At 45.5% G+C, this 24,508-nt stretch overlaps 1 protein-coding gene across 12 annotated transcripts in view; it reads right to left on the bottom strand.

Moving 5' to 3' along the window:
- Kalrn (kalirin RhoGEF kinase) overlaps positions 1–24,508 on the bottom strand; it is a 609,827-nt gene that overhangs the window by 353,565 nt on the left and 231,754 nt on the right. For all 12 annotated transcript variants that reach the window (XM_026785738.1, XM_026785749.1, XM_026785747.1 and 9 more), the window contains exons 6-7: positions 21,331–21,453; positions 2,270–2,461 (exon numbers count right to left, since the gene is read on the bottom strand). In XM_026785738.1, coding sequence (XP_026641539.1) covers positions 2,270–2,461; positions 21,331–21,453 — 315 coding nt within the window. The remainder of the gene's footprint in view (positions 1–2,269; positions 2,462–21,330; positions 21,454–24,508) is intronic.

Genomic DNA, 24,508 nt, shown 5'->3' on the forward strand with positions numbered 1-24,508 from the left:
GAGAAACATGGTTTTGTGACTTTCCCCGAAGGACTGGAAACACCTGAGGAAATTGTGCTAAAATAGATACAAATCAACTTGCTTTTGAGGCAAACCAATCCAAGGCAGAACATCCCAAACCAGCAGTTCCTCTCAGTTCTGGCCCTGTGTTTTCTTCTGCAAATATGTGACCACTCATCCTGGCATCTGTCAGTTTTTAGCCCCTGGCCTGTTGGCTGCTCCACTTGGTTTTATATTCTGTGTCTTTAGGTATCTCTTGGCAGTTATAGAAGAACTGCCAGGTACTAATCAGTGTCACATGGCACATACTGGGAAGCTTCCTACTGGGTTGTTGTTCTACCCCTCAGTACTTCACAGAAGAACCTGGGAGCAACTTGACATTCTGGGGTCCCCCGAGGAGAGAGGGATTTCCCTGTTTCAATCATAGGAGTCCTATAGCAGGCCCTATACGGCTAAAGCAAGGAAGCCAGAGACAGAGGGAGAGACCAAGTCTTCATTGCTAACTAGATAAACCCAGAACAAAGGGAGCAAAAGATAGAGCTGAAGACAGAACAGGCTGGACACCAATGTCCTTAGGATCCTAAGAAGGCACCAGCCACTACTTAGTTCCAAGAAAAGATATGGCTAGGTCCCTCTCAAAGTGTAGGCCCATGGTTTTGATTCATAGCAAGTATTTATCTCAGAGTGGGGGACAGCTACGGATGGAACTAAACACAGGTGAAAAATAAAAGGATGCTGGGTCAGTGTGTTCAGCAAATACATATGGTAGTAACAGTGGCTGGTTGTAACATATTAGGTGGCTTACTGGGCCCATCCATCACAGCCTGTCTCCTCCCAGCAGCCCTTGAGACCGACAATAGGCTCACACCAGAGAAGAGGACATGGCGTTGACATGTCCAAAACTTGGGAAGTAGGGACAGGGTACAGAACCTTCATGTCTGGCCTCAAAGTCAAGGATCCTTCAATGGTTCCATGTTGTTGCCGTCCCTGTTAGACTGGTTAGGAGGAGGAACTTAAGATACCAGTATGTGTCTGAAACTCCTTTACAGGTGGGCTACCTAACCAGAATGCCACGAAAGGAACTTAGAAGATTACAGGTATTTAATGTTAGTCACTTCTGGCTTCAAACCTCAGTAGCCCAGACTGTAGGATTTTAGCAGTGGATTTGAGAAAATGTTTAACAATTAGTACTTACATGGATGTGTGTGCGTGTGTGTATTGATACGAGTACATTACAAGTTTTATTAATATAAAGAATATGTAATCTACACTTTACAGAGACTAGCATACACAATGCCTCATATTGTAGTTTCCTGCGGCCTCCCACTCTCACAGGTGCTTTGGATAAACGCTTGTGTCCACAGCCAACCTACAGTTGGTAGTAAGTGACAAGCTTCAATCGCTCCCACACAACGCTGCGATGTCTTTGCTTACGTTAAGGAGTAACCCACAGCTTGCCCCTCGGTGACTTGAGTGTGAACACTGAGAGGTATTCCTGGACTTTATGTGCTGTTCACACTGTAACTGCAAAATCTCACCCTCCCCTTTTCTCAGCACTCCAGAGATCATCTAGCCCTGCACTGCAGCATTTGATGGCTTCCATGATGTAAGACTCTCCCATTTTTAACACTTTAGCCTACCAGTGTGACATTACTGAATGTGAAGTGGGAAGGGGGGCCTACTAGTAGCACACAACTATATGACATTTCAGTCACAGAGAACATAAAAATAACCCCAAGACCATAGACTATACTGAGATGTAGTACCCAGGAAGTGGTGAGCTTTAAGGATGCTTTTAACATATGGCAATGTTACTGACAACTGGTTCTCCAGGATCTGACGCACCACAGGCTCTAAGGCAGGTGAAATTCAGTGTTCCTCTTTGTAAAATGGGCGCACACAGCTACTGCATGTAGCAACAGTAACCGCTATTTCCACCCATTGCGTCATTACTAACTTATTATTACCCACAGCAAATGCCTAACAAATGCTCCGTGTAAAATTAGTTTCCTCTGCTTGGCCCTCAAGTTGGCACTCTTCTTCCATTCCTCTGTCTCCATTCAGAGTACATTAGTCAGATAGTCAAGACACACGTACACACACGCACACACACCATATATAGATATGGAAAACAAGGCTTACTACCCAAGCTATTCAGCAGGACTTTAAGGTTGTCTGTGGAGAGCATGCACGCATGTTCCTGTGCTGCCCTGCCCTGCTCTTGCACGCTTCCCACTACTACCGTCTACAACAGGTTTCTGGGTCTTACCTGCTCTGCCTTCTGGTGGAACACGGCAGACATGGCCAGGATGGTGCTGCGTTCATCCAGCGCAGCAGCAAAACTCTTCCACTCCTGGTCTAGCTGCGTGGAGATCTGCTTGATTTGCTGGGAGGCATAATGGCCGGCCTCTGAGAGGCGGGAAGCGACAGACATGATGCGGTTGATGTTGACATAGGCATTCTAGAAGGCAAGGCAGAATAAACACTTAGTGGGGGTGGGGGGGCTACTGAAAAGGTAGCCATCACTGGGCATGGCTGGGAGAGGGGTACCTGGAAAAGGGGACCACCCAAAACCAAAGGCCTGAGAGACTGGAATAGGTTTGGTTTCCATATCTATGATAGACCCCAGGAAAGTCCTTGTGTAAAGCTGAGACATTTCAACTGAGAACCAGGATGGACTGTATGCCAAAGACTAACACACATCAGCACAATCACCTTATCCAACTCCTATGGAATCTTCAAAGCCAAGAAAGCTACTTTCCACACAGCACTCTTGGAAGTAGTGGATCATGGGATGAGCTGAAGGAAGCAAAGGTATCTGTCTTATTCTAGAGAGAGCTGTACACAAGGCATAACTGTGCCCTACAATATGGCAGAGATGGTAAAGATGTGGTAATTAAACAGCTTCCTGTCACCAGCCAAAGGTGTCCTTCCTTCCTACCTCCCACTCTTCTCATGCCTGCCAAAAGACCTCAGGTAGGTAGGAGCCACTAGCCAGGGTGTTCATAAACTCAGAATTTAGAGGCCACAATATTTTCTTCCACTCGAAAATAAGATCTGTGGGCCCCCTTCTTCTCCCTGTGTGACTTGATGTCGAACGGCACCAGGGGGTGTCCCTAATGCATCTGCAGGAAAACGGCACCAGGGGGTGTCCCTAACGCATCTGCAGGAACTTCCTCGACCTGCTGTCTCCTTTCACGCTGGGTTTTATTTACATCCATTCCCATTTTTGCCTGCCTATTAAAAACTCGAGAACATGTATGTTGTTTCCTACTAGGCCAGCAAAAAGCTCTCCGGGAAGGAACGAGACAAAAGGAAAACCCCCACCAACACAGTGCCGTGATGATCCTGGTTATTGTGAACGGTTCCCTCCTATTAATTGTCTATCAAAGTAGCCATGTATTGTGGCATCCTCGGGGAACTCTTCTGCACACATGATGCCCGGAGGACCAGGAGCCAGGTTATTCACACTCTCACTTTTTGCTACAAATCTTCTCAGATGATGATAAATGTTCCTCAGTGGCAGCATTTACTCTGGGCTCTGTGAGCTCCGTTGGAGTTCATTAACACCGGGGGAGGCTTAATGAAGGTTCCTTTATTTTCCTTTCATTTCAGCAGTCCCCATTCATTTCAGCTGTCCCCCACGTCCACATGCTCCATCCCAAAGCTGGCCCAGGCTGATAAGGTCTCTTAGTCTAGAAGGTCTCCATGGAAGTTTAAAGGTTAAGCCAAGCACGCAAGCACAAATCCATTCTGATATCTAATGGCCTCTGAGCTCCAGCTCTGTTTTTAGCATGGCATGAGCCCTTCTGTGCATTCCCTTAAGAGAGCTAGAATATCTCCGGCTGTTGTCACGTGAAACAACTGTCCTTTACAGAATTACGGATCATTATCAGCACCGTTTGCTGACTTAGAACACTGAAAAATTAGACTATTTATAGAACTGTCAGGGGAAAAAAAACCAACCTTGTGCTTTGAAATAGAAGAGGGAAAGGGGGAGAAAAAGGAAGTGCTGGCTTTAATAGTTCTGCCTTCTAGGGACAGCACTGAAGCCCTCCCATATTTCCTGCTTCTGTCATTGTTTTTGTCCAGGTTCTTCACGAACTAGACCTTGGTGGAGAGATGTCAGGAAAATCCTCAGTTTAGACACTCTCCCCGGAAGCACAGCAAAGGGAAGGAAGAGTTGGGATGGCTAGGGGTTTATTTATCAATGAATTAGAGTAGCTGGGTTCATTCTTTCTGGAGGCCCTTGAAGAAACTATAAAATGTACCTCCTCGTGGCCTGGCTGACAGGTATGGAAGTTGAGCTATTGGCATGTTAAGCTTCACTGTGCAGTGGTTAAGCCCCCTCTAGAGTAACTCTGGCATGTGTAGCCTGACCTCCCATAGGCCAACCATGCCCAGAGGCCAGAGAGCCACCATCTCAGAGAAACACAGGAAGCTAGGGGCAATCATCAGCAGATGACCCCCAGGGTAGTTATGGGCAGGGGGATAAAGCACTGAAAAGGCCTCACAAGACTGTCCTCTCAACTAGGTTCACACCCAGGAAGGTTCTTCTTCTCCCATTTATACACAACTCTCTACAGTTTTCAGGTTTCCTGTCCTGGAGGGGAGCCCGGTGTTCAGCTTTGGTCACACAGGGCACAAGGAAAGCAGAAGAGTAAAACACTCATTACCTCTGTCACTGCGCTGTTTCCCTTCTGCCCCTACCCAGGGAACACAGAACTTTCTAGTTATTACAGATGTCCCACTGTGGCCAACTCAGGAGCCTGTTAGCAGCTTGTCACTCGCTCAAATATTTATAGAGAGTGGGGCAGGCGCTGTGTTAGGGGCTGTGAGAGATCAAGGAGTGGGATGGGATTACTGCGCACCCCAGGGTTCACCATGTAAGACAAACCCTCAAATAACTATGATTTAAAGTAATATTAAATAAGTTCTTCCACAGAAATAGAAGCTAGATAGATAGAATACAGAAAGAGAAGGGTTTGAGCCACCAACAGAGGTGGTGGGAAGGGGCTCCCCATGTCTGAGGGCATGGGGATGTTGGCAGTTCTCCAAGATCCTCTCTACCCCAAGCCTGAGACCACAGAGGAACACTAAAATCAAAAAAAAAAAAAAAAAGAGCTAGCATATTCTAGAGACCACCACAGAAAATGTTTTTATGTTTTCTCATCAGTAGGCAAGGAGCTCTCGTGCTAAAACTAACAAGCAGTTACGGGTCACAGAAAATGCCAAGGCAACACCCTGCACAGCAAGTGGTAAGAGACAGCTGGCTCATGCGTTTGCTCGTGTTCTCCCTACAGTTCCTGTGCAGGACACCGAGACACCCAGGCAGTTACACACCAAGTTCATCATGTTACTCATAACCTAGAACCCGAGGGAAACGGACAGTCAGGTTCTGAAATGGCCCCGAGTAAAAGGACAGTTGCGAACAAAACCTGAATGGCTGGGTGGCAGGGAGAGCCCACCGCCTTAAGAAAGAAAGAGGAAAGTTAAGGAGCCTAAGTGAGCGAACCATAGGGAGCTGGGTGAGCAGAAACAAACGGCTCTGCTGGGCCTGTGGCTGATCCGCTGAGCGGCTCTTTTGTGTGATGGTTCTGTCTCTTTTAGAGAACACCGAGAGTCTTGTTTGTTTTTGAGACACTGCCAGCAAGAAAGGAGATCACGGTTCTTTTAGACTTTTCATCTGTATAGCTGCTTCTGTTGCTCTCCCCCTCTCCCTGGATCTCCCATATTTTTTCCTTGACATCCTCAACTGCACAGCTGTCTATCAGTCAGGGCATCATTATCACTGGACCAGAAGGAAATATAGATGGATTCTGCTCCCAGCAATAACACTCACTTAAGATAACATGATGCCCTTGTGACTCAGTTTCCTCACTTATAAAATAAGAGAGTTGGGATGGTTTGAATAGGTATGGTCCTGGTAGAATCATGTGTTTGAGTGCTTGGCCCAGAGGGAGTGGCACTACTAGAGGTGTGGTCTTGTTGGAGGAAGTGTGTCACCATGGTGGTGAGTTTTGAGGTCGCATATGTGCTCAAGCCACATCCAGTGACTCAGAGTCTTTCTGCTGCCTGTGGATCAAGATGCAGAACTCTCAGCTCCCTGTCCAGCAGCAACCATAACTGCCCGCACACTTCCCCGTATTCCATCATGACGATAATGGACTAAACCTTAAAACTGTAAGCCAGCTCCAATAAAACATTTGTAAGAGTTGCTGGGGTCATGGTGTCTCTTCACAGCAACAGAAACCCTAAGACAGGAGTTGAGCTAAGTGATCTCAGATCTTTCATTTCTGGGCCAGCAGAGCCTAGGAGGCAAAGACAGCACTGCCTACCCGAGAAGTACAAAGCTCAGTCTTGTTGTCCATGGGCCACATCTTGGCTCTTCACTGCCTTGAAGCACGAACATTGAGTCTGGAGCTGTATCTCCTGAGTTCTTCATGTTCTACATAACCAATGGTCCACCCTCCTCACTCTATCTTTCCTCTTCAGCCCCCCTCCCTCAGCAAAGCTTCTCAGACTAACCAGAAGATAATAACTTGACTTGAGGAGTATCTTCGTGTACAAACTGACATCAAACTCATTTTGTAGCTGAAGCTGACTTTGAACTCCTGGCCCTTCTGCTTCTACCCACTGAGTGCTGGGATTACAGTATGCTGAGCGGATGACTATCTTCTAACATCCTTCAGAATAGATTAAATTTCCCATATATACTCGGCACTACTATTAGCATCATCATCTTTTAAAGTGCAGTATACTACGAGCTATTACTTTGATCTCCTCTACAGAATGCAGTGTGGTTGCCTCATGGTCTGTTGTATCTACTATTATCCCTCATCATTTGGTTCAGAGCAGGAAAAGAAATTAAGACCAGCAAAATCCTGCTGATGTGCAAACCTGGTACCCTGCCTACTTTTGCTACCTATGAAGTTCCCCACTCGTTTGTTTCATTCACAAAGGCATTAACGGGAGATTACATATGGATAGCTCCTCTCCTGTGGCCTTGCCATCTGCTGTGACCACTGAAATTAGAGCAGCCACTTTCCTAAAGACTACTTGGCAGAATCTTGAGCTTTCAGCCCTACTGAAAGGGCTCTCATTTCAAACATGGCTCTTGGCTTTCCCCAAGTGGCTACGAAAATTGCAAAGGTGCTTACTGACCAAGATTCTGATAGCTTTCCATTAAAAAGTACAAGGCAACATTTTCTGTGAAGCAGGTTTCTTTTGTGGCAGACTCTGAGGAGACAGCCGCTGTAGAAATAAGCTATGGCTTTAGGAACCTAAAGCTCTGGAACTGGGGCTGGTTTCTAGAGAAGATCATTGCCAGGTGTGTGCATTCTCTGACTCCCACTCACTTCTAAAGACTGAGACAAACTTCATAGTTCTTTGGTCACAGACACCCCACTCTGGCCAGACACTGTGTGTTACTAGAAGCAACACAAAACATCCAATCAGTTGCCTGGCAACCACTAATGCGATGAATGGCATTGTCTTTTCCCTCATCCAGTTTCAGCAGACTAGCATTATCCCCCAACCTGTACAAACCAAATCAAAGTATTAATAAATGCACGATAATAAGTGTGTCAACTATTCCAACTAGAGGTACCAGAAACAGCCAAAGCCCCAGCCTGTTTTCCCAGAGAGCACAGGGCAATGTCCCTCACTGTTCCTGGGAAGATGCACCTTCCTTAAGGCCTGTCACACGTGTGCCAGGCAGCCGGACTGCTGCCAGTCCCTGCCCCACTTCCCGTTTTTCTGGTAGGTACTCTGAGTTATACACAAGGTTTTCCTGGACCCAGGGAGGACTGATAATTCAGACCTTGCTAGTAACACTGCCTGATATCATGTTCTTTCATTCCTTAAGGTGGAAAGATAGGTAGCCGAGTCTTAAACTAGACTTCTAGAGACACCCCCACATCCAGAGAACCCATAGTTACACTGTCTTGTCCTTACCCAGGGGGACAGAGTCTTCTGTTTCTCTCTGTTGGGATCCCCAGGTGGGGAAGGACCTCTCTCTCTGGCTGGGTGTGAGGCCCTTCAGTTTATGCTCTAGGGACAGAGTGACTTCTTTCCGGAGACAGCAGAAAGTCATCAAAGATCTGTTTCATCTCCACGTCCCAGGCATGGATCTTAATTCCATACCCATTAATGGAGCCATGACATTTTCATGGTTACTATGGTTATGGAAGTAGTGACCAGCCTATCCAATCAACATGAAGGCAAAGTCTAAATACCACTCAAGGACTACTTTCCCTAAAAGGGGCTCAATCCTTTTAACAAATACTAGAGCCTTTGACCCCAAACTCAAAGTTAAGGAGGGAACCCAGGCTAACAACTGGCCAAGGGCCAACAAGCTCCGAAAATCACTTAGTATTGCATCAACTGAGATAAACATGTGCACGCCAGGGATACACATCTGAGTGCCAGTAAGCAAGCTCTGTACCAGCTATGCGTGGCAATGGGTAGTTCTCACGAGTCTTTATTATCTCAGTGTTCCTAGACATATAAAAGCTGGCTTAAAATACAGTCTAATTAGAGAACATATGGATAATTATCAGGCATATTTGTTTCTTTAAATATAAATAGAGGAGATTCTCTTTCTAACCAGTTCATAACCAAAACATCACCTCTCAGTGTGCTAAAGAGCGAATGGGATTTATGTTCACATCCTATTTTTATCCAGCTCATTATTTTTTAAGTCAGTGTTGAGGAGTGAACCCATGGCTCCACATATACTAGGCAAGTGCCCGAGCAACTGAGTCACACTCCAGCCCTCATTCTCACTGAGGAGCAAAAATGGTTTGGAGTTTCTTTCTTCTCCATTTTGAGTTCTTTGAGTAGCTGTGAGATATTTTTATTGTTAACAGATTTAGTATTTTTAATTAAAAATTAAATTTACTAAGCTCATTTAACTATTTAAATTATTTAATAGATCTGGCCAGGCTGTCTATAGTCAACATTAAACTGTCTCACGTTTTTCCATCTCTTCTGAGTTTAGTAAAGTGTTGTTATTTATTTATTTATTTTTTAGAAGAGTGGAGTGCGGATTTGGGAATAGTGAAACAGGCAGGTTTTCGTGACCACTGCTCTTATAAGGAGTATAAACTGTAAACTACTTTGTTTCAGAAGCCAAACTCATGTAAAAATATCAATTTTATACTTAGAAAATAAAAACAGAACATAGATAAGTCTTGACTTCATTTAGTTGATTCTTAATGTTCGTTAAATCAGTTGAGTGATGTGTTCAGTCACAAAGAGATAAAATGCAACCGAACCAGGGCTTTGGTCCCCCACTCTGCTGGACCCCTTTTCTCATTTTTTTCTGGTGTCATGCAACTTATATTTTTGTTTTGTCACACCCAAAGATAGTTACAGGAAGTTATTTGTAGATTTTCCCACATAGGTTTTAGTGGGTCTGGGGAAAGAGTCCAGTAAGATAACAGACTGCACGAAGGCAATGGAGAGCGCTCCGCCTCACCTTTCCCTCCATCTTAATAAGACCATATGCATCATCTACAGCTTTGTAATCCCAAGCCCACTTTGGCTCCTGGAGCTGCTAAAGCATCCGTTTATGATTAATTAGTTTAACATTACTGTGCAAACCTGCTGATCCCGCCTTGAAACATATGGATACCGGGCCGGTAACATCTGGAGTGAGAACTGACAGTGCTCGAAGCTGCGCTGCAGCAGCCATGGGAAGTCATGAGCAAAACCTCCAACCCCGGCCCACAAACCACAGGATGCCCTCTGGGGGGCAAATAGGGAAGCTGATGGATGACTATCTGGTCTGGTTTGGCCAGACAGGAGGTCAAGCCAGGTGGAAGCCGTCTGTCCCGGCTAGCTGGAGAGAGGAAGGATTAGGAACGGACTGGCACTCAGCAGCAATAACATTGGCCACAGATCCCTTTGCCCCTCTGGCCTGGCTTGTTGTAGGCCTGTTTCCTCCAGCAATTGCTTCACAAACCATTAAACAGCCATGAAAACAATCGCCTGGCCATATGTTAAAGGGCCACAGAAACCCACCGCAGGTTGAAGAAGAAAATCATCCTTCTCTTCTTTTCTTGGCACTGAGAGAAATCTCCCTGGGGATGAGTGTGTGTGTGTGTGTGTGTGTAGATGATTGATAGATAGATAAATAAATAGATAATAGATAGATATAGATGATAGTAAATAGACAGATAGATATACAGACAGACACACAGACACACAGACAGACAGATAGATAACCTTCTGCAATATTATAAAGGTAGATACAGCTGGCATTAGATTCAGGGACCCCAGCAGAGAAAGTGATTAGGAATAACACAGTCCTTCTGCAGTGTGGTAATTCTAGGCTGTCTTTAATGTTGAGTTAAACATTCATCAGTATCCATCTCTCCTTGGCCTTCTTGTACGGGGTCTAGTTAGAGTATGGGCTGTGGCGCCAAGCAGTAGCGGAGAGCTGGTCAGCAGTGCCAAGTACCAGGTACACATGACCTTCTGCATCAGATCAGCAGTTTAACAAGGCATGAGCTTGAATGTTTGAGAAGTCCCACAGCTGGGAACTCTGAGGAACTGTCCCAAACAAAAATTACTATTATTATTATTATTTTTTTTTTTTTGGTTTTTTTTTGAGACAGGGTTTCTCTGTGGTTTTTGGGTTCGAGACCAGCCTGGTCTACAAGAGCTAGTTCCAGGGCAGGCTCCAAAAATTATTATTTTTAAAAGAATTTCTGATCCAACAACAAGAATAGGTGGACATTTGCCAAGTACAACACCACAAGTGTTGTGCCTAAAAACAAGGCCACATTCTATCCTAACAACATTCCCAGCAAAGGCACTGCCCTTATCCTCAGGTTACAGAGGAGATGGTGAGGAATTTGAATACCCTGCCTAAGGCTACACGAGAAGGGAAATACAAAGCTGCAGCTGGCACCCAGTGTTCTTGCTTATTCTTGTCGTGATATTTCACTTTGCCCTGAATGCCAACAAATCCCGATTGCTAAGTACGTTCACCACAGGAGACAAGACAGAGTGAAGCGACATTTCATCCACAGGTATCAAGGATCGTATCCCATGGAAACACAACCTCTAGAGAAAGAATGAAATGTCCCTATCCTTGAAGCCATTCTGTTGTACCCTTGACTTGTTCTGGAAGTCCTAGATTAGTACCTTTCTAGAACGGGCAAAGAGACCTGATGGGTAGACTTCTTCCAGCCTCTCTCTTTGTGAAACAATACTATCTACCAGTGAATCCAAGGGTACAGAGGAACAGGAATCTGTCTACATAGAACACAGAAGTCCAGGATTTCAAGACTCCTTTAGTTGGTGTCTTGCTTTATTGTTCAAGTCTTAACTTTGTTATCTTATATATTTATTATCTGTCCATCCATCCATCCATCCATCCATCCATCCATCCATCCATCCATCCAATTATCAAGGCATGAAACAAGCAGGAACAAAGATGCAAAAATTCTTCTGCCCAAGGTCTTGCACGTCATTAGGAACATTAGAGAGTAAGCGGATGAAGATTACTAAGCATACATTTCAGTGCCATGTAAAATATAGCTAGGGAAGGATAGAACATAAGGGTTGCGGGGGTGCTACAAAAGATGAAGAATCAAAGCATGCTTCTCAAGCAGCAATACCTGGGCCTGTCCTTGGGGAAAGTGGGAGAGGAAAGCATGTTGAGAAGGACAGACTCCCCATAGCAGGGGAGCAGTGAAGCAACAACCACCAGAACCAAGAAACAGCAGGAAATGCAGGTTAGCTAGGGCAGATGAGCAAGATGTAGGGGTTACAAAAACTGATGTTGGTTTGGAGTAGGGTGGAAAGAGGTCAGGCTCTGGCGATGCTTTGAGATGAGAATCAAAAGAATTTTCTAAAGGAAATCTTTTTATTCTTCCCTATTTCTAGTCCTTCAGCTGAGGTGGGATTCCCCTCTGTATGCTGTGAATACCACTGGTTAATAAAGAAGCTGTTTCGGGCCTGATAGGATAGAGTAGAGCTAGGTGGAGAAAACTAAACTGAATGCTGGGAAAAAGGAGGCGGAGTCAGAGAGAAGCCATGTAGCCCTGCCTGAAAAAGATGCTGAAACTTTGCTAGTAGGCCACGACCTCATGGTGATGCACAGATTAATGGAGATGGGTTAAATTAAGATGTAAGAGTTAGCCAATAAGGAGCTAGAGCTAATGTGCCAAGTAGTGATTTAAATAATACAGTTTCTGTTTGTTTATTCGGGTTTGAGCTGCCGAGTGGCTGGAATAACCAAGCCGCCTTCCAACAACGTTCAGCTGAGTCATCATCTACCTCCTCTGCTTTTTACTGCTCCTTGCCCATCCGTCCACCTGGCCCTGATTTCTGACACCTTGTAAATATCTGATTTGTAAATGTTTCAGTCCTATGCCTTTGATCAGACTCTGCCTATTACTTGGGCTCCTGGTCAGTGTTGTCCATGGCCAGGGTGGCACACGAGCATGTGCTTTTTACCTCTGACACTTCCTACAGGTGTTCTGCTTTTCAGGTTAGGGCCTTTGGCGGATCTTGCCTGACACACCAGGTTTCAGGGACCATTTTATGCCTTTCTTTCAATTCCAGGAGACTGCAAAGAAGAGGCATCGGTCAGTGTTGGCTGAATTTCACACAAATTAGCCCCTTGGTATCTGTAGACCAGGACATAAGCAGACAGTCCTGTAGATGAGTGTGTGGAAATGTGTAGGTGAACTGAGGGAGGCTTGGGGAAAACACAGAGGATAACCCACAAACAGCCCAGGGGGGAACCGTGAGGAGAGAGCGTCCTCAGAGAACAACAAATGATAAGAAAAGAGATGTCAGAGGTTTGAGCAGAGAAACAGTAGTAAGGTGGAGGAGACCAAGAGGAGGTAACAATCAAGAGAGAAGACTGAGCCAGGTCAGTGCCAAACACATATCAAAGGCCTAAGCTGGGAGATGCTTTTCAGAATCAACCTGGGCCAACGCTGAGCAGCAGGTGTGGAAGCCTGTGGAGTGCACTGGAGTGACGGTGAGATGCTTTTCCCAGGCCCAAGGACTCCGTGTTTCCCATAGAGACATGGCTGACTAGGGAACAGTGCACAGAGGCCAACGGGCATCAGAAACATTGGTGGGGAGCAGGAAGGGGTGTCGACAGGCAGGTGTTCTCCTGAATGCTTTTTACACTGCGTGGTGGTGGTGGCGGCGGCGGCGGCGGCAGCGGTGGTAGGAGGCTCCACTCTCCAACAAACTCTGCGGGGTAATAATCTGCTGTCGAGCTTGACTCGGGTCTAATGCGAGCTGACTTAATTTCTTCACATTGGATGAGTAATTCTCCAATTAAGTCCCGATCTTGTATAGATTTTCGGGGACCCAGTATGTACAGTTAAACCACAAGCTAGGGTAACAGGAACCGAATGCAGCATGTTTTTAAAAGGTTCTCAGGTGATTGAAGGAACAGTAAGAGTAGAGGCTGCTGCCTTCCATGTAGGCACATACTTCCCATGGCTGAGTTCTGAGCATGCTCTGTTCTGCTCTCCTCCCCAGTCTAGTTAAATGTTGATGGTGGAACCAAAAATAAATATCATAAATGGGTAGGAACTGAGTGGGCAGAAAAGGGAAATTCCACCCACAAGGCTGTTTGTAGAGAAACAAACACCGCATCCTGTTGAGCTTGACTGGTAAGAATAGGCTGGCTGGCATGCCATTCGGTACTTGGCAATCTCAGGTTCTCTGGCAGGCCTGCCTAAGGAACCCCAGAGTGACCCAAGGTCAGAAAATAGATGGTCCTTCCTCCTGTCAGCAAGGAACATGCAGTAGCCACTCCACTTCCATCTTTAGGCTCAGGATCTCAACACAGAAGCTCAGGTCATATGAACTTTAAAGGCTACCAAGGCCGATAATCCCTGGAACCTGCTCATGTTGGGCCTACAACACATATTTAGCCACAAAGGAGGTGTGTTGGTGCAACTCGGTATTGTTACTCTAGGCAATGGCTGGATGTTTTTCCATCCTTGCATATTCAATCAGTGCATACCTTTGAAGCCCAAGTATATTTCCTGTAGAAAGCACATATTTAGATCTCAGCTTTCTAAAACCTGACAACCTGAACCGTTGCTTAATTGTTTCACCTTCAATGCCACTATTTTTGTGTGTATATATGTTGTCTGAGTATATGAACATATTCATGCCCATGTGCATGCCCATCCTAGTGTGTAAGCATATGTGTGTGCAGGTCAAAGGTCAACGTCTGGTGTCTTCCCCAGTTGCTCTCCACTTTATTTTTGAGATAAGAGTCTCTACTGAACCTAGAAATCAGCAATTTAGCTAGATGGGCCAGGCGGGGAGTTACTGGTACACAGTGAAATTCTCAGCCTTTTACATGGTGCTGAAGATCCAAACCCAGATCCCCATGCTTGCCCAGAAAGCATTACACTGAGTCATCTTGCCAGCTCCTACTGCCATTATTGACACAGCTGAACTTACATTAGCCATTCCACCTTCTTTCCATAGGCCACACATTTCTTCTATATCCCTATACCTCCTACACTCCTGTGCTAAGAGCGTATTTTCTAATGCAGCACTTTAATATCTTTACTGATTGATTTTTCACTATTTTTAACTTACCTTCTTAGTTACCTAAGAAACATCTTATCAGAATCAGCTTCTGATACATACTGTTTAATTCAGCAAATATAAAACTGTTCCTCCAGGAGAGGGCTTTATGTCCTTTCCCTATGTATTGTGGTATTGTTCTTGTATATATTACGTTCACAAATGCTTCACACCTAACATCCAAGTGCCATAATTATCACTTTTTATAATTGTGTGTGTGTTGGGGCTGAGATAGGAAAGGCGAGCTAATGTATGTGATCGCTTTGTTTATTAGCATCCTTACGAATCATTTCTGCACGGTTTCATTTGCTCCTGGGGATTCCAGTTACTACCTGGAGATGTTTCTTTTGACAACAAAGATCTTCATCCACATGTTACCTTAGTGAAATTTCTTGCAAATTTATTACATTTCTATGTTATAGTCCAACAATACATACACATATTCTCTTATACAACAGCTTTTAAATCAGTTAAGAGATGGCAGGAAAAAGGAAGTACGTAATACCTTGTCCTTCATAGTTACATAATTAATCTTTGCCAGTGCTGTCCATTATGGAAGATTCAAATTACTTTTGGGGAGCACTTGTTTCCAGCATAAGGAATTTCCTTTGTGATTCCTTCTTTCCCCAGTTTTCTCTGGCAAACTATCAGGTCTACATCTCCAATCCCTGCCTTTTACCAGATCCTCCCAAGGGAACCTTTAAGAGCTCTATTGCCTTAAATGTCTGTAATCTCTATTGAGGATAAAGTCAGTTCCTTTGGGGGAAGATTTGGGACTTGATTTTGTATAGCATGTTTCTACCATCAAGTCAAACCTCTAAGCCATCTATGGCTCTAAGGTTTGGGTTGTAGGCAGTGGGGTGCTTTCCTTGGTGGCACCTCGACTTTAGGAGCTAACTTTTCTGGGTAATAGGTGAGTAACCTCTAGTCTCCATGGCTTGTCTCTCCCAGCAAGGAGAGACCCTAATATTCTCCTAGCATGGCCCCATGGTACAACTGCTGTTCCCTGAGTGATGTCTTTGTAGGGGACTAGATCTATGCCTCTAGTTCACACTCACCCATGACCAAACCTTGGCACAGGTGGCTGGGGCAGGATTAGAGATGTTCTACCTAGGAAGACAGTCCTTTAGCCGGGAGCTGGAGGAAAGAGGACCTGCAGTCATAATTATGGTGTGCAGTGATTTCATCCTACAGAAGAGCAAAGGCAGAGGAGAGAGGGGACCTTGACTCAAACACCATGGATACTGTTCTTAATGAGTTTTTATGTGTTCTTTTTTTAAAATACATGTTTCTTTATTTTCTGTATGAGTTTAGGATTCTTTCCAGAGACTTTAACCAATCTTTAAAAATAATTTTCTCTAGTTTTAATGCAGAGAAGGTCCATAAAGGTTCTTGGGCTATCTCATTGGAAGTCTTTTGGGTCTTGAGATGTTTTGTTTTAGGGAGTAACTATTTTATACACATAAGTGTTACAGAACAAGAGTCTTTAGCTGTAATGTGAACATAACTAATTTGGGGAACTTGTCAAAAACACATGTTCCCAAGGCTTTGCTCCCAGAGATTATGATTTTCTAAGACAGGAGGAAGATGAAGGGGAACAGGAGGAAGACGGGGGTGGAGAAGAAAAGAAGACGAGAAATACTTATTTTACTCAGCTTTCTACATGATTCTAATTTTTAAATATGCATACAACATTTACCCCTTCCTCCTTTTCATCCTACTCTTCCTTTTCCTCCCTCTCTAAGATTATAAAAGATGCTTTGCTATTCACACTTACATTAGTGTGTAAATATGTGTTCATGTATGTACGGCACGTGTATGCATGTGTGTGTTTCCATCCAAATCTAGAAATTCTGCTACTCTAGGAAGTGCAGGAGGATTCTCATTTGAGGCTTCCATGAATCAGCAGTGACAGGTCACCCCACAGCAATGTGTCTGAGTGGAGAGTCAACAGCCTAGATTCTTCCCGTCTCTTGCAGCAAATGTGGCTTTTCCTTGGGCTGTCATCTGCAACGTGCCCTCCAAACAGAGAGACCACCGCAAACTTTTTTGCAAGCGGCTTGATTTACATACAGTCAAATGCTATATTTACCTCTACTGTGTGAATTAATGGTATTGAAGCTGCTATGAAACACGTGCTGGGGAAGGGCTTCCCACTGCCCAGATGCACACTGTGAGCCACTACTAAGGATCCTCCTAGTCAGTATAACAACAGAAAATGAATACCATTCATATTTTACAACTCCAGACACAGGCTATTAGCAACTCGCTTCTTCCCAAAGAACCAGCTAATTAAAAGTGTAAATAAGGCTAAGTTGGGTTTAGAGATGCTTCTGTCTCATGAAGAACTATCTATGGATGGCTACATGACTGCTCTGTGTAGACTAGGCTCAGACTTACTTCCAGATGCCCTCACTGCCAGCAGAGAAGGTAAGGAATGGAGAATTTCACTGACAGAGGCAAAATTACCTGACTTTCTGAGACACTGTAGGAAACCAGAGGATATTTTCCTAAAGGGTTTAAGAAGGTGAGAATCATCATTATTGGTCAGAAACAACAACAACAACAAAAACCCCAAAAACCCATACGATGAGAAAAATCTAAAGGAACCAGTTTTAGCCTTTTTACTTCCAGAATTGTTCACATACAGACTCTCTTGGTGGGCTTTATTGGTACCAATTCATAAATAAAACCGAGGAAGTTTCTGATTTTCTACCCAGGACTAATGCAGTTATTTCCAGATTATGGACTAAAATAAACTCACATCTCCATGTTGAAGTTCCAAGCCCTGGAATCTCAGAATGTGTTCACATTTGGGGAAGGTTGTTAAGGAAGTAATTAATTTAAAATGCAGCCATTAGTGTGGAACCAAATCCTGTGCCTTATAAAACCAGGAGACCAGGACATAGAGACACACCGGGGGATGTGTGTATCCACAAAGTGAAGGCTATTCGAGATCACACCAAGAAAGATACCTGTTTTGGCAGATACCAAGAGGGGCTCAGGTGAACCCAGTCTGCTGGCACTGGGCTCTTGTGTCCACACAGCCAAAAATGAAGATAAAACATTTCTGACATTTGTGTTTTGTTATGATGGTGTTGCTGCGGGTAGAATCCTGGTCCTTGCACATGCTGGGCAAGTGCTCTACCATTGAGCTGCATCCCTAGTGTTTTTTTTGTTGTTGTTGTTTTGTTTTGTATTTTGCCTGATGTTTAAGGTACACTGGTTGTGGTATTTGCTATAATAGTCCTAGAAAACAAATACCTTCAGTAACCATCACCTTAGCTAAAATTATACATTTAGTCAGTAGATAAACAGTGGACACAGGAAGAAAACGTAAATGGGTAACTTATGAGCTAATGATTTTAGATACAATCTGATATGCCTAGGACTTCATGTATGTCAGTTAATCCACATATTATGCATGATTATCAGTGAGTGAACTGGAGCTGGTCCAGTCAATGCTGATTGCTAATGATCAATGCACTGAACCTCTCTTCTTCTGAACCCACCACTGCCCTTTGCCCTTGCTGTAGCACTCCTTGCTGTGCTGATGTGAGACTACTGGTTTGTAGTTACGTATTTACTGGTGAAGTCATACATTTCCCATCTGTTTCCCTTGTGAAGTTCTGTGGGCACAGCCTTCTCTGCCTTTGTTCACCCCTGCAGGCCACCGTCCAGCACCTGACTCCTGGTTACTTGTTCTTGATTAAAAGAAGTTATCATATTCTTGACTTCTGAAATTGGGAAGGTTGAGCATCTGGATCTGCACTGTATTGTTTCCCTTAGAGGTATTTAATGAGTGTGTGTATATACATTCGTCTGCGGAGAGGACCTACAAGCTTCGTTTTATATAATAGGGCTCTGTGACCTCCCACAAAGGAAAACCCAATTCAGTAGTTAAACAAGGCTAAACAGCAAAGGACTCACCTGAAACTTGAAACAGAACATGCTAAAAATTATTTATATGTTCAAATGTGTGTTTGCGTGTGTGTGTGTTCCAAGAACGGAGACTGAAATGCCTCAATGAATTCACAGAACCATCCATATCCCTGCCCCTTTCCCCGACTCTCCCTGAAGAACTGATCATTACTGCAGTCATTGGCTGGCGAAGTGAGTAGCTGCTGGCATTCATCTATTTCTTGGCAGTGTCATTCATCACTGAGGCCAGGGAAAAAGCCTGTAATTCCCTCCATTCACCTGTTTGGAACGTTGCCATCCCTCTATGTAGGAAGCCCCTTTTAATAACAAACTGGTAAACTTCGCAGGAAACAAGAGCACTGGGCTGTGTTTATGGAGCACTGGTGCCCATGCAATTTGATCAAACAATCCTGGGATTTCCCTTCTCTTTCCCAGCAGCCCAAGAGGGGATCCTGCCTAATCAGGCTACAGACGCCTCTGCTTGCTGCTGGCTGGCGCATTCACTGAGGAGCTAAGGGAGGCTGCGGATGGGCTGCTCTACACTAATTGGCTGTTGGGCATTAAACCTTTCGTCTCCTAGTTCCAGACGACACCGCTCTTCACGATTTCTTCCCTTGCTTGTGTCCTGAAAATGACTTCCACAGCAAATCTGTCAGCATAAAGGTTTTCCTTGTGCCATTAACTCATAGTTACCCCACACTAACTGGGGAGAGCAGTAAATGCAGATAATTCAAAGCCAAAGGCGCTTTCTGTCTAGCTTCCTAATGCGTGACTTCAAGGGGCTTGGTGGCAGACTCACCTCCCTAATTATGCCTGTCTTGGTTGCTTATTAAAGTAAGCTTGGCTGCCTCTGGGTCTGGCAGTTCAGTGATGTGAAAATTCTGACACAGAATTTGTGAATGTCATCAGGGAAAAGCCACCAGGCACACAGATAATCAGACTTGACTAGATCTGAGTTCACAGTCCTAATCACCTGTGATCAATTACTTTGTTCCTGTGGGACTGAGTCTGGGGATACGAGATGACTGTCGTCGGGAGGGAAGGAGTCTTTACATTTAGAAGAGGACAGGAGACTGTGTTGTGGTCCAAACTGAGCACACATTTATGTTGGTTCCTACCTGGCCTCACAACCTTCTTTTCTGCAGCCAGTGATCTTTCTGTGCAAACTTCACATTGTATGCCGTTACCCAGCAGCCTCTGGTGGCTCCCTATGCTTGCCGTTATGGTGGTCTTTCACCACCAGCCAACAGGATCCTGCCTCCTTGAAGTCAGAGGTGGTGCTGTGACTGACATTGGCTACTGAGATGTGCGTGAGAACCGGCCAGCGGAGAATGGACATGCCACTTCTAGGTGGAAGGTCTCAGAGCCAGCTGTGCTTGGTTTCACACTTTGTCTGGCCATCTGAGATGGGGGCTGCTCCTGACTCTGTTGCCAGTGCCTGTGATGATGAGCCTACTTCCCACCAGCTGGTGATGAATGTATACCAGGAACAAGAAACTCTGGCTTTCAGCCGCTTAGATTTCAATGCCCTCAGTTAACTCAGCAGATCTGGCCCTGCACATATGAAGCTACACTCTAGCTGAGTTTTCGGCTCCGCAAGCGGACAATGAACAACTGAGAGACGGAATCATGTCTTCTTCAGCATGTTAAGTCTAGTCCACAGCACAGTTAAAACAAGTTGGCTGGTGGCTGACTATGAAAGTCTCTTCCTTCTTGGCCCCTGCCATCATTCAAGTTTGTATTTTACTAACACTCTCCCTACTACCAGCACAAAGCCGCAAAAGATAAAGCATCTTTGGTTTTCAGGTGCATGGGGGATGCTGGAGCTCTGCCTCTGGACCAACAGCCAAAGGAAGACCTCAAAGAAGGGCATCTTTGGTGGAGACATCCTTCGGGTCCATGTGTTTGGAATATAATACGGCTTAAGGACAGAGAAGACCTCAAAGGGAAGCCGCGGAGCTATCACACAGAAAACAAGCTATTCCCAAAGTCATCCAGACTAGACTCACAAGTCCCCATCTATCATAACATCAGCATTTACTGATGACTTGCCACGCACCAGACACAGTTCCAACTGCTTTACAATTAACTCATTGATTACCCGAGCAACCTCTAGCATCGTTATCATTTCTATTTCACAGATGAAGGAATGGAGATTAAGAAAGGATGAAACATGGGGGTGAACGCCCTATGGCCGCATTGAGAGGAAATGGTCTCCTCTTAATCCACACATCCTTGAACACTCCCATCATGTTACACCCACTCGCACCATGGACCACCCCTGTGTAAGCCACATGCTGCCCACTCCACAAACTACCATCCTCTAAAAACTCCTGCCTTCTAAACTGACATAAAACAATTCTCCTTTCTCTCCAAACCAGCGTTCAAATATTTGAAGGCAGCAATCATGCGTCCCTCAGAGCTCTTCTTTCCACTATAAGCAGCCACGGCTCACTCAACACTTCCCAATACACTGTAGCTCCAAGCCCTTCTCCATCCCTGCTCGGTGACTCATCCATGCTAGGGACCAAGAAAATGTCAGTGCAGTCAGCGGGGTGGAACTGGTGACTTGCCTGTCTTTTAGTCTTGCGCTGAGCTAATCCCCCTCAAGCACATTCCTTTCATAGTGTGAAGTGGGGTCATGATCTGATGTAGGAACAGCTGGCTGGCCCAGTGCCCTGCACAGGTCCCCATTCTGGGAAACGGACTGCTAAAAGATCTGCACAGTCAGTGTTCTAACTCAAGTCTGCTGTTCCCTCTTCTTTGCCATGCTCCTTTCTTGCCCCAGCCCAGCGGCCTGTTGGAAATGGCCTTCCCACTCACCATGGAGTTCATAGCAAAGTGATTGTGCTGTGTCTGGAGGTCTAGTGCATGCTGGTAGCTGACTCCGATCTCGGTGTGGCTCTGAAGAAATAACTCCTTGTTGTGGCTTATCCAGTCGAACATCTAGAAGGGAGAAGATGGACAGGGGGATGAGAAAAGTCATTAGTCAAGCAGGACAAAACAGTCAGAGCTGCAGGAAGAATAAAGCCCTTTAGTTGTTTCTCAGGGAGAATCTGTCATCTCTCTGGAGTCAGGGTGGGCCACAGTCTGGTTTCACAGAAGAATCCTCAGTTTTTAGTATAAAGACCTACAGGCAGCTTCTGTTTCTCTACAGAGCCTACCATCAAAATAGAACAGGAGGGAAAGAATTGAGGAGGTGGTGTTGTTTATTAACAAAGTAGCTACTGCCCTTTGTAAAGCCTTTAGAATGCCCAGGAAGGTCCCACACATGTTTTGAGGACAAGCAGTGATAAAGCAAGCTGGGGGCCCTGGCCTACTCATTTAAGAAGCCATGTCTCTTCCAGGTAGCCCTTGCACTGAAGGGGACTGATCAGAACCCCAATTGCAGTTCTTAGCTCTTCAGAATGTCGGATCTAAGCCAACCAGTGCATAATTCTTCCTAACCACTCAATTAAGTATCTCTCAGTAGAATGTGACACTGATCAATACAGTAAGATGGGAGGAGTTTGCGAGTTCCTCGGATGCAGCTTCTCTTTCTCGGACACTGTCCTGTGTGCCACCTGTCTTGCCTTGCTGCAGCCATCTGCTGGGAGCCAGTGGAAAGGGCAGAGTCAAGGCAGCTTCAGCGAACAGTAGGGTCTGACTGAGCTGGGTGTGAGCCCCATTGTGTCCCTGGACGTCTTAAGGTGAGAATCCCTCTCTATTTTCATCCCAGTTTAATTTAGGGTTCATATAGATTACTGCCTAGAGCAACCAAGTGAGACGGGTGTGAGCAGGAAAGATGTCAGTGAGCAGTACCTGAGAAGAAGAGCACTCTTCTCAGGTCAGGTGCACCATGTTTACACGCTTAGCTGTATGTGTGCATGTGTGTGTGTGTGTGGGGGGGGTGCTGCAGTCACTCCCGGGGTGGTGAGAGGACCAGATGAGCTCTGAGACAGGGGTACAAAGGCTGTACCAGTTTTCCTCTGCTAGCTCTTCTCTTTACACAGGAAAGTAAGCTTGCTTTTCCAGTTCCTCGAATAGTATCTAGGGGATACCTGCCATGTCCAAGGTGATGGAGGGCCAACAATGTCAAAACTGTGTTTCTTGAAATTAGGTGGCTTTTATAAAGTGTAGAAAATTGAAGTGGATTCAGGTTCTGTTTATTTATTTTTATTTATGAGAATTTCATACATGAGTATAACACATTTTCATCATTGGCACCCTTCCCTTTCCCCAACTCTTCTCGTATCCCTTCAACATTCTCAAATCCACGTCCTCTTCCGTGTGTGTGTGTGTGTGTGTGTGTGTGTGTGTGTGTGTGTGTAAAACTCTGGTCTGTAAATATGATAGAGGCTAACCTGAGATGCTAGCAGAGGACAAAGAACAATACAATACATTCCCCAGGAAGGAGGATCCTGTGTTAGGCCTTCATGTAGAGAACTAGGAGAAGGGCATAAGGCTAGGTGACCTTGTGAAGTGAGGGTGGGGTACGGGGTGAAAATTGAGGCAGCCCAATATGTCTCAGGCACTGAGACTACCTCAGTGGTGATTACTGTGCCTGGCTTGACAAAATGCGGCCGGGGAGGCACAGGCCGCCCATGAAGGGCGTATGCTTTAGAGATGTGGACCACATATTGGTAGCACAGTGCTGGGAAGGGTCCTCAGTGGAGCTATAAAGTATGAACGAGCTGTGGCAGCAGTTTGGGATGTGGATTAGGGAGAGCCAGCCAGAGGGCATACTTAGGGAGATGGCATATTAATCCAGGTCTAGGTAAGGGCCTGGAGAGGCAGTAGAGTCAGAGAAGTTGATAGGTTTGAGAGCCCCTTTGGGCAGGACCTTCCCAAAACTCATCATCACTTGGAGAGGAAGGGGCGAGAAACAGCTAGAGAGACAAGCTATGGCATACTGGTCCCTGTAATCCCAAGTACCACCATGGGGGCTGCTGAAGAATGAGGATAAGAAACTGCGGGTGGGCAGACACAGTGGGCTACCGTTTGGATGTCCTGCGTCCGAGAGGCACAGGAGAGCTTCACACACATATGCCTGTGGGCTGCTAGGTTTATTTGTCTGGGCCTAGAGAGAGACATCAGGGCTGTTAGCAACTCATATTAGCTGCCAAGCGCTCATCCGGAGGCTCCCCCAGAAGCACTCGAGTGGCAGAGGGTTTACTTCAGGCTGGGGTCTCCTCAGCAGCCCAAGCAGATATCTGCTGCGTGTGCTATTCTGCACCATCAGCCCCCGGCAGCCAAGGCTGCAGGCAGCTGGCCCGAGCTCCCCCAAGCCCTAGTTATCACTAACGATGAAGAGGAAAAGAAGACAAGCATGGGCATTTAGAGTATGCTCCCTCTGTAATTGTTGATCTTTAAAATTCTTCCTCCAAACCTCACGTCAAAATAATTTCTCATCCCTTATCCTATTTATGAACGAATCAATAAAGTTAATGAAAACCTGAAATTCCCAAAGTCCTTGGAACTTGTGAAGACGAGAGTGTTCACTCCATGTCCCTTCTAGGCGATGTCAGCAGCCCAGAAGGGACCTTGTATTCTCTGTTGAATAACTAACTACTCGGATGTACAACAGGCAGATGAGGTATGTACGGCGCCACAGCAATTAGATTGCTGGGCACCAGGTCCCTGCTGGACTGCAGAGAGAGGAGAGCTGGACATAGGCCAGGCAAGGTGGACAGCAATGCAAAGGGAGCTAAGAGCAGGACAGAGGTGGCCGCAGCAGCCTTGCACCCTGCTGAATCAGCACCTTGCAGACTGATGCTGGCACCGATGCCACTCCCAAATTCATGTTCTGCTTATGAACTACTTACTGGAAGTGAGATACCCTGACAAAGCCTAGCTTGTTCTGGAGAAACTGGAGTAACCTGTGTCCCAGGAAGAGATGAATAAGCCTGGTCTGGGGAATCGATGGCGTCATGTGAATATGTGTTCTGACTCTTTGGGAAGAGCCATTAAACTCTTTAGAAATTTTGATTGAAATATATTGCAAGGGGTAGAGTCCTAGAAT

This window comes from Microtus ochrogaster, chromosome 2 (genome assembly GCF_000317375.1).
Source record: "Microtus ochrogaster isolate Prairie Vole_2 chromosome 2, MicOch1.0, whole genome shotgun sequence".
Lineage (NCBI taxonomy): Eukaryota > Metazoa > Chordata > Mammalia > Rodentia > Cricetidae > Microtus > Microtus ochrogaster.